This window comes from Nematostella vectensis, chromosome 2, assembly GCF_932526225.1.
Source record: "Nematostella vectensis chromosome 2, jaNemVect1.1, whole genome shotgun sequence".
Classification (NCBI taxonomy): Eukaryota; Metazoa; Cnidaria; class Anthozoa; order Actiniaria; family Edwardsiidae; genus Nematostella; species Nematostella vectensis.
The window spans coordinates 18,411,219-18,424,886 of NC_064035.1; the positions used below are offsets into that span (position 1 = coordinate 18,411,219).

Genomic DNA, 13,668 nt, shown 5'->3' on the forward strand with positions numbered 1-13,668 from the left:
GCCAAAATTGCCTAACTTTGACAAAATAACAATGTTAATTTAACACTTCTCCTTTTACTGCACCAACAGCAAGAACTCTTCGATTGGACTCGGTCAAAAAGTAACTAAAAAGACCAGCGTATCTAGGTGCGCAGGGTGCGCGCGCACTCCTTTTGGCCGCCAAAAATGGGGGTCCGTTCGTTACTGAAGGATCACGTGCAATACTATGCTTTTTCCAAATTATCTGTGACTGCGTACACGCTTGTGGGCTGCCACCATCAGCTTGCTCGCCCCAGCACACTACACGACAGAGCAAAAAAATGGCAAGAAATTTTCCAGTTCTCAATATATAAGCTCAAAATTCCGCATACAAAGAGTTCCTGTGACCAAAAGCTTAATTCAAAATTGTAAAGAAATTTAGAAGATATGAAATTTAGATATTAGAGAGCAAAGTTGGCTTAATTTCTGATCAGATCCCGACTTCTCCCTACAAACGAGGAGAATTCATACTTTGAACATTTGAAATTTGCACTTCAAGCCTCATATCTCGAAGACGAATCCATAAGAATAAAACACTTTATGATATGTTGGTTTACATAACATAAGGAACCTCTATGCAAAAATTCAAGCTTACCGAAGGGGACGAGGTAATAACAATCGGCCAAGCTAGGGACCCGATTTAGAGGGGTGGGGTATGACCCGCCGCCACCCACCTTTTTGGGGATGGGGGGGTATGGAAGCCCGCCGGTAACCTTACGACCCGTTTGGGGATGGGGGGGGGGGGGGGGTATGGAAGAAGCCGGTAACCTTACGACCCGATGAGGCAGGAAGGGTGGGGAATGACAACCTTACGAGACCGACCGATGGTGATGACGGGGGGTGGGGTATGACCCGCCGCCACCCACCATTTTGGGGATGGGGGGTATGGAAGCCCGCCGGTAACCTTACGACCCGATCATGGCGGGGGAAGGGAGGGGAGGGGGTATGACAACCTAACGAGACCGACCGATGGTGATGACGGGGGGTGGGGTATGACCCGCCGCCACCCACCATTTTGGGGATGGGGGGTATGGCAGCCCGCCGGTGACCCGATGAGGCGGGAAGGGGGAGAAGGGGGGGGGGGGGTATGACAACCTTATGAGACCGACCGAGTACGACAGATACACCAATTCAGGGATGGTATGGAGTGCTCCCACTGGCAAATAGATTCCCATTTGAGGCAACTTTCCATGAATAGGGCCAATTTCCACTAAGCAAATGTTTGTTTGTTTTGACAAAAAAAAACTGTCAACGCTAGCGGGAAACGTGCGAATGCGTTTGTTCGACCAGGACAATTTTCGACGATCTTCAAACTACGCTGGCCTGTTCTGGAGGCGGCCAGAACTAGGCCAAACGTCAGGTTTTTCAATTAACAGCAAGCTTTACTTGAGCAGAAGTTGTTGTTCTTGAAATTTATAGAATAAATTTACTACCAGTAAGGCGATGAGTTGTGCAAAAATATTCCAAGGAAGCATTGTGATCAAACGTAAACAAATTTTGCAACTTGGCTTTTTCGCGTTAGAAATCCGAGTCTAATTTTGAATGCCGACAAAATTTGGCTGGCTGTTTTTTCCGGCCAGACAAACTTTGTCCTCCTAGTCCAACGAGGCCCATAGCCAAGATAAAAATTTACTCATTCTTTTTGATTGAACAATACTGACACAATTTCCAGCCTGATCCGAGATTGGTTCCCATATCTTTTCGTGATAACTAAAATTAATTGTTAGTTAGATAATGGAAAACCACAGTAGAGACAGTACATGATTTTCAACATTATCTACATGTGACTGGGAAGCCATTCAAGATTTCAGTACTGGGTTCATTCACTGTTACTGTTAACTCATCCATATTCAATAGGTGATTCGACCAATCGGATGACCCTCTTTAGACACGTGAGATGGCTTTTACATAGGCAAGTCCCCTGCGATATAACTGTGTGGTAAAATCCTCACGTGTCCGAATCAGTTCCAAATCCTTGCACTTTCTCTAAATCGATTACAAAACAGCGCTATGCTGTTCTTTTGCCGAATCCTTTTTTTCTCTTACTATTTGCCATTTCGTGTAATTTCTGATCGACTTTGGATTACACAGTCTTCCAAAGTATTTTTGATCTTCAGTCTCAGGAGTTTGGTGGTATAAACAGCGACTTCGGAGGCATGTTGTTGTGAACTCAACAGCGCTCGAGGAATGCCTGAATTTATTTCAGTTCAACAAAATTTGTTTCATTGTCTACTCTGTGTCTACTGTAGTTATTTGGATTCCCAGTAACACAACATGCATACTTTCGACTTTACATCTAATCAATGAAGTACTATTTTAGGCATTGAGTGCTCTTGAGTATATTTTTAATTCACTGATGGACTGATGAGCATAGACTTTGTATTTCCACCTCGATTGGTCAAAGCGCCTATTGAAATTGGATGAGTTAATCGTAACAATGAAACTGGACCACTGGACTTAGACCGAATTCTTGAAATTGCTTCCCAGTCGCACGTAACATTCGCATCACGTGTTTTATCGGGTACGAAATTTTATACCCGATAAAACACTGCTACTACTGCTCGTGTTTTAAATAGTACATCGATACTAAGTGAGCGATAATTGCCGATAAGAGTTGCCGCAGAGTGGTCGCTGTCCTGGGAAATCTTTACATAAAATCTATAGTGGATATCTTAAAGCGCAGCTGAAAATATATGTAATTTGGGCCGTGTATTGTCCCGAAATAAAAATAATCATTCCACCATGAGTCGCCTTTCACACTTTCAGTGAGCCAGGATCTTATTACCGCAAGTGTCCGATGTCGGCTAGGCTAGCCTTGTCTGCTTTGGTAGAATACTATTCGCCTTCAATATGGTTGATCATACTAATCAATGTCATTATAACAGTTAATAAAAGGGGAAAGTTTTCTGTGGAAAAGAGGTTTACACCTCGGAAGCAAGTATAATAGAGAATTAGACCTTATGTGATTATAGATAATAAAGCGCTTTTTTTCCCCATATATAAAATAGTAGAGTAGGCAAGACAAGTTACTAGGGACAGTGATGATGGATTCGACCTTATCAAAACAAATCCAACCACCAACGTCCTCAGCTGGGACTGCTTTGGACTTGTCATCAGACGGGAAACGTGGCAGAGAATCTATTTGATGAAATGTTTTAGCTGACTTTTACGGGGCTTACCTGTTTAATTTTATTGAAGGCAAGAATGAGACTTTGAATTTAACTATGAAATCAGTCTGATCTCTGTGTTGCATTCGTTAATGGCACACGGTGTCGCAACGTGAGTTCGCCGAAGTCCGGTCAATGAATAACTTGACAATTTGCTGGAGAAACGATAATTTTTGTGTTCCTGCACTTGGAACACATGTATTGAAATGAAAGCCATTGTGATCTCAATCAATTTCCTCTAATCATCTCCGTCTTAAGCAAGTATTTTTGCATTTGGAGCTTAACTCAAGCTTAGTTTAACATCAATAATAGGACACAAAGGACTATTTATCGTTATATAGCCCTCCGGAATTATATGAAATTTGCTATTTAAAATTTGTACTCAGGGAGTAAGAAACTTCATTTTAGTTAGCTGAGAGACATGATCGACTCATTTTTAGTGAATGAAGATAAAACGTATTTCAGAGCTCTACATTTTATTTTCCGTTTAGAGTGTCATTATAGCGGTACCCTTGGTACCAGAGTCTCCGAGCTTCGCGGCGAAAAAGATTTGTTGTCGCCGCGAAGCTTGGAGCCTCTGGTACCCTGGGTATTAGAGCGAAAGTAAATACGCCAAAGTTGTTAGCGATACGGATCGATTCTCAGTCTTTGCCGTTTGCCGCTCTGTACAGGACCCGAAACGATCCCAGGACCCGAAATGATCCCCAAAAGTACCCCAACTGATCCCGGGACCCGAAACGATACCGAGGAGTCCCCGAAATCAACCCAACGGAATTGCGGTAATGGACAAAGGGAAAGAAGAAGAAAGCACTTCCAATTCTTAAAGCATAATTAAGGGTTGACAGCGAATCTATTTCTAAATAACATGACTTAAATTCCAATATAATACTTCTATTTATTACATTGCCCCGGCGGTAAACCCATAAACAGAGTCCAAAACAAATAAACAACTTTTAATTGATACTGAAAGGAGTACAACATAAACATAGCACAGCCAAAGCACAGCCTTCCTCAGAACAACCAAACTTTTGACCTTCGAAACATTTGCAGTTCCAACACATGACTCTGACACTATAAATCTCGTTTCCGGTAAACATCACCCCTAAAAATCTATATTCATTTGACAACCAAACGTGTTTTTCACCACGAAATCCATGTTCACACGAGCGAATATTTACCGACAGCCGGTTTGGCAAAGAAGATGGAATGACAAAAGCACACTGAGTAATGCACTCGAACAACCCTTTTACTACCGTTGCGAAATATTAAGAGATGTGGCTTTTGTTGAAAGCAATATGTGAGTTTTGAATTTCCTTATGTAGTAGTGCGTACACCACTGCATGATTTCTCTCTATCTCTCTTTATGATAGGTCTTTCATTCACCGAACACAAACAAACATTTTCCTACGTGTCCTACGGGAAAGCAGAGGCATGTCTAATCTTTGGAGACATTCGTTTATGGCTTGTTATGTATGAATTATTTATTCACGCCTGGTTCTTCAAATTACCATCACGGGAATTTTTATTTGACCCCAATTGCTGACTCAACCAAGCTGTCGAAAGCTGTATTTCCCACGCAGTCGTATATAAAAATCTTAATACTATGGTTTTAGTTAATTCAAATTTCTGGATTGTAACAAAAATGACGCTAAAATGTTTCATAAGTTTTTAAAACTAAAAGCCAATCCTTCCACAATCCTTTTGTTTGTCCATTACTGCAATTCCTTGGGGTTCATTTCGGGGACTCTTGGGGATCGTTTCGGGTCCCGGGATCAGCCCGCCACCACTGTAGTTGTGTGTGGGGGGGGGGGGGGGGGCATCACCCGCCACTACTAGCAACCTATTTTAAAAGTCGGGTCCCTAGCTTGGATGGTTCCTCGTCACCATGTGGGGGGGGGGGGGGGGGGGGGGGTATCACCCGCCACCCATCAACCATTTTTTAAAAGTCGGGTCCCTAGCTTGGAGAATTGTTTTGACCTCGTCCCTAACCAGACCTTATTTAAGGATAACTTGCCATTTATTTTACTCTGTCCCACCACACATAATCACAATCGTTCGCATCGTCATAAATACCAGCATATATTATCACTAACAGAAACACATCATCAACACGCATATTAGGGGCGGACTATTTGACTTTTGAGGGGGTGATTTTGAAAAAAAAATATCCTGCAAGCTACATTTCAAAGAAAAATATTGCATGCAAAGCAAATGAGCAAAGCCATTGTGTGAAAAGATAAACTCTATGAAATAAAATCAAAATTCTGTGATAACTTTGATAAAACGTTTTTCTCTATATTTTTGATATGTGTATTTTGTATTTCTCCTCACCATATTCTTGAAAGTTTCGATTGGTTGAGACACTATCACACCCTATGTTGAAACTTATAAGTTGTGTGGTCTCCTCCTATCAGATAAAACTAGTTCCCAATGGTTTTATTCTAGAAATTACATTCTGAAATAAACCAAAAGTGCTCATGCTGAAGATTTTATAATGATGATTGCTATAATGCCCTTTGCAATCATTTTAGAAAAAAAAATACCAAAAAGTTTACTTGCACAAAAGAAGTCACAAACTTTTATTTTATTTTGAAATACCTTTTATTTATTTGTTGGTTTATTAAGACTTAATAAAACAACATATAAATGAATAAAAAGGTTTAATAGATCAATATATAAACTGTAACATCATATTGTATATAAATAGATAAAATAGATCAATCTTTCATAACTAATTTTGTGTTCACATATAGGCAGAGATACCAACCATCGACTAAAATTCAGGAGATGGGATCTATATAAAGGCTTGCCCCCTATAGATGTCCTTGTTTTGTGGAATATTTCAACAGCACCTTAAAAAACATTCTAACAAATATGGGAGATATCAAAGAAGCTTCTCTTTTTTTTTTTTTGCTATTTTATCTGACTCAATATGCAAGGTAAGAGCTTGATAGCGAAGACTCGTTTGGCTATGACACGAAGGTCTTACCATGTATAATCCCTATACATAGAGAGTTTATTGAATTATAATTTCAATCTATTAGAAGGTCAAAAAGAATGAAACACAACGTATGGAGTTCTATATTAGAGATATAGGACGAGAAAAGAAAAAAAAAATGCCGATTGGAAAAAAATGCTGCAAAAAGACGTGGGCTCCAAGAAAAAAAAATATCCTGCATAGCAGTACATGGCAAAAAAAATCCTGCACATTCGATGGGCGAAAAAAAATAATTCTTGCAGACATAAAATCACCCACCACCCCCATCAAAAGTCAAATGGTCCGCCCCTTAACATGGCTTGCATAATTTACAAAAACGTAGGAAGAAACCACCGGACAGCCTCTATCTGCTGGTGTGCGTCGGACCTTGTGGTCTGCGTCGACAGTTGATTAATTAATAAAACCCTTTAAAAGAAAAAGTCGACAACAACGCAGATTTATGTTTTTTCGAACGATATTTCGGCAGGCCAATACCTGCCTTCTTCAGGTTATAAATGAGTTACAATGGCATGTTATAGCTAGTATATGTACAAAGTTCATTGATGATTAACTAACAAAAGGTAAAAATAGTAATTGAGTGACAAAGTACAAAGTTCATTGATGATTAACTAACAAAAGGTAAAAATAGTAATTGAGTGACTTATGGAAGATGGTAAATAGGGTGGTGTGGATTACTAAGTAGCTAAACGGTTTCTTCACGCCGGTTGAGGCCACCGGGTTCAAGAGTGCCAGCGCGAGCTATCAGTGTGGCTTCTCTTGCTTTGCGGATGGAGTCGCGGTTATTTCTTATTTTTGCAATAGGTATGAGCTCTATGTCGGAAGCGGAGTGGTTAGGTTTTAGGAAGTGTTCAGCGGCGTGGGTTGGTATGGATCGAGATTGGGAGTCTACAGTTCTGCGGTGGTCATTAAAGCGTTCTTTTAATTTGCGTTTAGTTTCCCCAATATATTGAAGGTTACAGCGGTTACATTGAATCATATAAATCACGTTTTTAGTATTGCAGGTTATGTGGGAGGTTATAGGTCGTGTTTCACCTGTTGAGAAAAATGTGTAGCTTGTAAGGCCATCGGTTCTAATATAGGGGCAGGTTAGGCAGTTTTTTCCGCAACGGAAAGCACCGGGAGGTTGGTTGGTGGGAGAGCGGTCGGAAGGTAGCTTGGCTTTAACGAGGATGTCGCGGAGGTTAGGTGAGCGGCGAAAGGCGACAAGAGGGGGCTCAGTGAAAACCTTATGGCATCGCTTAGACGAGAGTAGAAGGTTGTAGTTTCTACGGATTATGTTGTTGATGTTAGGTAGTGTAGGGTTATAGCTTGTTTACTTTGAGGGTTGTAATATCCCATAGTAACAATCTGCTTCGGTTCTGATTGGAGCCCGTTCCTGGGGGGAAGAATAATTTTGTGGAAGTGAGAAAAATGACAGTGATTATGTTGTTCTTGGGGAAATCGGAGTGAAAGATAAAGATGGGGGGGGGGGGGGGTCATGATATTGGGCTTGGATGTTTTTCGGGGAGGGGGGGGGGGGGGGGAGGCTCCCCACAAGTTACTTATGACCGCTCCCTTAAAAGAGATATGCTTGTATCTACCTCTGACTTCTTTGCTTTAAAAAATATGCTCTCATTTCAAATTTCAAGCTGATTTGCGTCAGCAAAGGCTTACCAAACTCTCAACCAGTCTCCAGTCAATCCTAGTGTGAACTAGCTCGAATATTTTCACGATTGATCACCTCCGTTAATTAATTGTCCAAAAAACTTACTTTTGGAGGCATCAAATAAGCTCTAATTTTTATTATAAGAACGTTTAATTTTCAGTTGAGGCTGGGCCGTTCTTATTTTTGGGACATTTTAAGGCCGAATATATTCTTAACGTTGTTATTAAATTTTAGCGTATATAAGAATATAATACCCAATGAATTATAAGGGCGGAAATTACACTAATCCAATAGCAATAATAAGGTTGTTATTATGAGCACAATTTGATTCTGCATTTTAGAACGCATCTGGACTAAAAAGAAAAAGAAATTCTGCTATCTGAGCCTCGGCATGTTCTTAGCATGTTCTTAAAATTTGGTGAGATCTCAGGCTGGACGTTCTTATAAGAAAGGTTCTTATAAAAAAAAAGTGTAACGCGGTTAATCCCTCAACTGCTGAATTAGAAATACCCGCTTATTCTGGATAAATACGCACCACAAAGCAATGAGAGTTTATTGTGACCTTTATTCTAGGATGAAGGTCAATTACAGGAGGTGATCAATCGTGAAAGTATTCGAGCTAGGTACTGAGATTTCTGGAGACTGGCTGAGAGGTTGGTATGCCTGTGGCGTAAGCTCCGGAAATATTAACAACATAGGAAAAAACAACCTGTGTCAATGTCACCAAGCCTCTATCCCTTTCCGTCCGTCCTTCCGCCTATCATCAATGCATAAACTCTTTCGACACAAGTTGAGAAAACAAAAATGAAAAGAGGGCGCGCAGGAAAATATGTCCGTCACCACTTTGTGTTTGATTTGGCCGGAAAAAAACGAAATGAAGCTCCGTTGGGGGTAGATGGGCTCTCCTCTTACTTTCTATACTTGATACCCGCATTGGGCGGTAGAATAAGAAAACGTTTTATGCAATAATTACAAGGTTTGAAAAAGCGCGACACTTGAATGGCTTCCGAAAAGCCCCATATGCAAACAGTGCAAATATCTACCAACACTGCTGGCCGAGCCTCGCTTAACTTCCACGAAGACGAAATGTTGGCTAACAATGCCGCAGCACTATACCAAACTTGGCGCACAAGCATCGGCAGCTTTGCTAGTCCGACAATGTTGACTGTTTTTTTACAGTAATGCTGGCGCTATTTGCACGGGGCCTATGAACCATGATCTTTCTCGTGCGGTACTAGGACGTGCGTAACACCTGTTGCATGGATTAATTGATCAACTCAATAAACAATCTAAATGCTCAAAACAAAACAAAAACGGCAATTCATTCACTAGATTGATCAAGTCTCATCGAAAATAAAAGCTCTAATACAATAGGTTGTAAACTAAAAGCGTGCCAAATCAGGCACTATTTTCCAGTAATGGCATACAACACTAGTATTTCATCCACGAGGAGATCCATTTAACTAAAGAGCAGAAATGTGTCATTCATAGAAAACCAGTATATCAGATGTGGGGTTCAGTATTGGGTTCTCTTGAATTAAAAGCCATGTGTGGGGTATAGACCCTCGACACCCGCTAAAAACGCCACGTGGTCGCAAGCTCAGTTGTATTCATTCACTAGAAAGGGGTCGACAGGAGTCAACTAGAAACATTGTTTAGTTTTGCAATCGCGGGTAGCTCATCTATCGTAAAACAAAGATCTGTGTTGAGGCTAGCTCTCCATCCCTTATTGTCACTTTCAAGATGCGATGATAAAACTCATAATCGTTTCGAGAAACAAGGATGGCCTTTTATCTTGCTAATTTCTTTGAGTGTAAAACATTAACATTAAGTTCTTTAGCCAAGTTAAGAGTGTATTTCAAAAAGTGCGCTGGACCGTGAAATCAGTATTATATTTAGTAGCGAGGCCTGACGCATGGAATAGAAAACCACCCAATCACAGCACAGTTCCGTCCCACATATTTACAAAAGCTAAAAGAACGCGTCAATGATTGGCGCAATTATAATGGTCTGATACTAAGACAGCCAATTTCTTATTCCTGTGACAATAGCAGCGATAGTATTTAATATAAACTTTATTCAATATGGGGTCTTTACGCAGTTACAATATACAGGCATAGAACTTATTTGTATCGCTGTGCAGGCCCTGGTGTCTGTTAGCCAGCGCACCATTACTATTTACATCACATCAACGAACTAACGGAACATCTGAAGGCATAGCCCTTTCTCAATCGGAGCTAAATTCCTTCTCTTATTTTATTTAAGGATTAGTATTGGTCGAGCTTTGCCACTGACATAGAATAACATATACTGTATTGTTTTCTTTAGTATTCTCTTGGAATATATTTAAATAAGTCTCGTACAACATCAGAACAGATAGTACTACATGCTACTGTACTATACGTTGGCCCAATTTGGGCAGGTTGCCATTTCGCACCTCAGAATATAAACATATTCATCAGTCGTTATTAATAGCTAATATTTTTTTTCCCGTGTTTACTCGTAACACGTGTTATGTCTATAATCTACCTGTTTTTCATGGACCAAAACACGAGGTGTTTTTGCAACCTTTAGCCAAGGCTGGCGGTGCATAGAGTTCAAAATAGCGCGCTTGGCTGCTATACTCATAAAATATACATCTTCTTTCGCACGTTATTTCGGCTGTATCCTAACACTTCTATGGAAGAGCTTTGTACAGGTTTTTTTTTTTATTGTACATGTCCAAATGAATATCCCAGTTTGTAGTTGATTTTTTCCTTTCTTGCCCTTTCGTGTGGGAAGCTCTGCCCCTATTTAGAGACTACTGCTTCCAAGTGTGATGACGTTACGCTTTAAATCGTTTTTTTCTGCTTTCACCGTTTTGTTGACTTCTTATTTTCAGGCTGGCCACCAGCGTTTGTCATGTTCTGTTTTCTTGTATACCTTTTGCACTTGCAAGATCGAACGACAAGAATTCTGTACTTTCGTTTAGTTCCATCGTTACACGTGACATTTACATTTCGCCTTCGTTTGCGATCGGGTACACATCTCCATTCTCGCTTTGTCGCACTTAAAACCTTGGAATAATCAGGGAAAAAAGGCAATTCGTCCATTGGGAGGCATCTGCCTTCACAAATCATATCTTTGATTGCTCTATTGCTTGTGCAAAATCCATTCGAAACGTAGCGCTTTATTCTGATGCCAACGCACCCAAGGTTTAGGATACCTATAGAAGAAACACGCAGATGGTTAAACAGCCAACTACAAAAAATACATGAAAAGTGCTTGTGCACGATGTTTCCTAGCAAAAAGTAGGTAGTATTTAGGCTTAGCCACGCGCCGAATCGCACGCTCCACGCACAAAAACATTCGAGCCCCGGCCATTCATATATTCATAACAAATAGTTGAGAAACTTCGCAAAAGTGTGGATAACTTTTGAAACCAGTCTCGAGACAGGTCGTGAGTTTGCTTTGGGGAGTAGTACCTGTTTGTTGTTTTGGCTGTTCCAAGACAAGGTCGTTTTCCTCGACTGTTTTCGCGCCATGACTCGTGTTGGAAGTGTTGGGAGCACGAGGCTTTGTTGTTGGAGTAAGACGTTCGGGCCTCACATGCTTATGACTCAAACCACTACCGCAGCACAAGGAGAGAATAAACAATCCAACGGCAAACCTACAGCACCACCAGGTAGCTGACAACTTCATGACTTTGGAGGGTCATACACACGGCGTTTGGTAATTGCTTCCGAGGCGTAAGTTGTCAAAAAAATTGCCCGTAGAAAACTCGCTGTGACTACAAATGTCAATAGTTGATTCAGAGGCGCCTCGCACTCGCAATCAAAATCAGCCAATCGAAACAGCGCTCTCGCTACACATGCAGCACTTGGAGTAATTAGTGCCACGGGAAAAACTGGTACGAAGACAATACCCACACCAGCTTGTAGTTCATAATGTGCAACCTTGTAAACAGAGTAACAGAAACGACAATCTTCTCGCTATTCACTTCTGTGTAGAGCTCAAGTATTTATGTTGTGCTAGAGTAAACGGAGTCGTGACATACGCGCGAACCGAGCGCCGACCAATAGAAGCTCTAAGCGAGGGTAAACATTTAGCCACCTTGAATATCATAATGAATATTTAAAAGCTGGCCTTGTGACCTCTACAAAATAATGCTTACTTTTTAGTCAACAAAATCTCCATGACGTTATACTGCGATTGGCGGCAGGACAAGCGAAATGGCGTGTTGCGATAAGGTAATCATCATCATCGTAGAAATCATCACCATCATCTGTGCAAGTGAACTACCTTATTTCTTAATATCAGCGATAGCATCAGTGTAGGGCCGTTTCCATGTCAGTCAAATCAGGGAAGAAGGCGAGAGAAGTTGATACACAGGGTAGACTAACTTACCGAGGAATGGAGTACTACATAACTATCGATCGATGTTCCAAAATTTGAGACTGGATGCGCAAGGCCGGTAGAAGTGCCCAGCGATAAATGGAGGGGTATGGTGGTGGGGCGATAAAGTAACACCGATGTACACTAGTTTCGAAATCAGTTTTTCAGTACACGTATTTAAGCGCGGCCACCCCAATCAGTCCGTTAGTCATCATATAAAAGCCACACCCGTTTGCATTAGGTGGACGGAGAGAAATACAGTAGCTTGTTTAGACCTAATTTTTTATGATAAAAAAAGTAGAATAACTTCTTCTCGCTTTTACGCGAGACTAGGCTGACTATTTATACCTATTACGGCCAAACGTCTGAACTTTTGAACGTCAGACCAGCTGTTTCGGAAGCACCCCGTCACGATTTACATAATGGTGTATGGGCTTCATGTCACTACATACCTTGTAATTATCATTTTAATTATGCATAAGCTCATGAAACCATGCAATCATTATCCAGTGGCTGATTTAGGATTATTTAAAGGTTGGTTCAATTTATAAAAAAATTACCTAACTCTTACAAGCCCTCAATTATCCGTCTCAAGGGACAAGGCGTCACTTTGGTCAAAAGGCGTGGTTCTATTGAACCCATAGAACTACCCCCAATGTGCTCTTTGCGGCAAAGCTACTTAGTAAATAAACCCCTTCTGGCGGCTGGGATATCGGCGGATAATGTCCAAGGGTGAGAAATGGTACGAAAAATAAACAGTTGGCGCGCAGCTAATGACGTCACGAGCGCGCATTTTCTTTCGCGTTTCGTGATAAATTCTAAAAACATATATTGATAATGATTCCATAAAAGAAATAAAACATTCTTTCTGTGCCTTCAAAGCGTTTTGAAAACCGTGATGGTTGTTTGAGGAGTCATTGAGCAGACGAAAAGCGAGTTTTTATTGTACAAAAATGCTCACAGGACAGATATCACTTTGACTGGACGTTATCGCCCAATGAGCGTGCGTGAAAATTCACTGGGATATAACGAATAACCGACAACAATTTTGTAAGTTCCCGTCAGGTCGCTTTTGAATGAAGTTTAAGAATTCCCTTTATCCATTCGACTGTTCGAAAAAAAAAATTATGCTGTATTTAGATTACGGTATTATGTTACGGATTATGTATTAAGGACGCGCCTTTAATTGAGGTCCCGAAGAGGGAGGGGACGTGTCTTTATGCCGTTGTCCCGCCCACTTCTTTTTCCCCAATTCCGTTATCTCAGTCGCTGTTTACCACAAATACTTTAAATCAAGAATTCTCGGGCCCGGAAACTTTATTTTGCAGAAACTTTATTTTGCATTTGTGCCCAAAATTTCGCATGTTTTCCTTTTAGAGAACCGCTTTCGTGTTTTAGAACAGTTTGAACTTCCTCTTGGTTCATATTCCAAATGATTTCGCTCAATAGGGCTATTTTCGAAGTTT

At 40.8% G+C, this 13,668-nt stretch overlaps 1 protein-coding gene and 1 long non-coding RNA gene across 2 annotated transcripts; one reads left to right on the forward strand and one right to left on the reverse strand.

Annotated features, from left to right (window-relative positions):
* Positions 1–9,885: 9,885 nt before the first annotated feature.
* Positions 9,886–11,744, reverse strand: LOC5509070 (sclerostin domain-containing protein 1). The gene is made up of 2 exons (XM_001629582.3): positions 11,293–11,744; positions 9,886–11,033 (listed from the first exon to the last, which is right to left on the reverse strand). Exons 1-2 carry the CDS (start codon positions 11,507–11,509, stop codon positions 10,681–10,683), a joined length of 570 nt encoding a protein of 189 aa, XP_001629632.1. The 5' UTR covers positions 11,510–11,744; the 3' UTR covers positions 9,886–10,680.
* A 34-nt stretch (positions 11,745–11,778) lies between these two features.
* LOC125560972 lies at positions 11,779–12,705 on the forward strand. Its single transcript, XR_007306982.1, has 2 exons — positions 11,779–11,904; positions 11,989–12,705. It is a non-coding gene; the product is annotated as an uncharacterized LOC125560972 (long non-coding RNA).
* Positions 12,706–13,668: the final 963 nt, after the last annotated feature.

What these genes read in the sequence shown, in the direction of transcription:
- LOC5509070 (XM_001629582.3), bottom strand. Translation starts at nt 11,509, where the DNA reads ATGAAGTTGTCAGCTACCTGGTGGTGCTGTAGGTTTGCCGTTGGATTG. An exon ending in ACAGCCAAAACAACAAACAG is followed by an intron (nt 11,034 to 11,292) that starts GTACTACTCCCC and finishes TTTCTTCTATAG; the next exon opens with GTATCCTAAACCTTGGGTGC.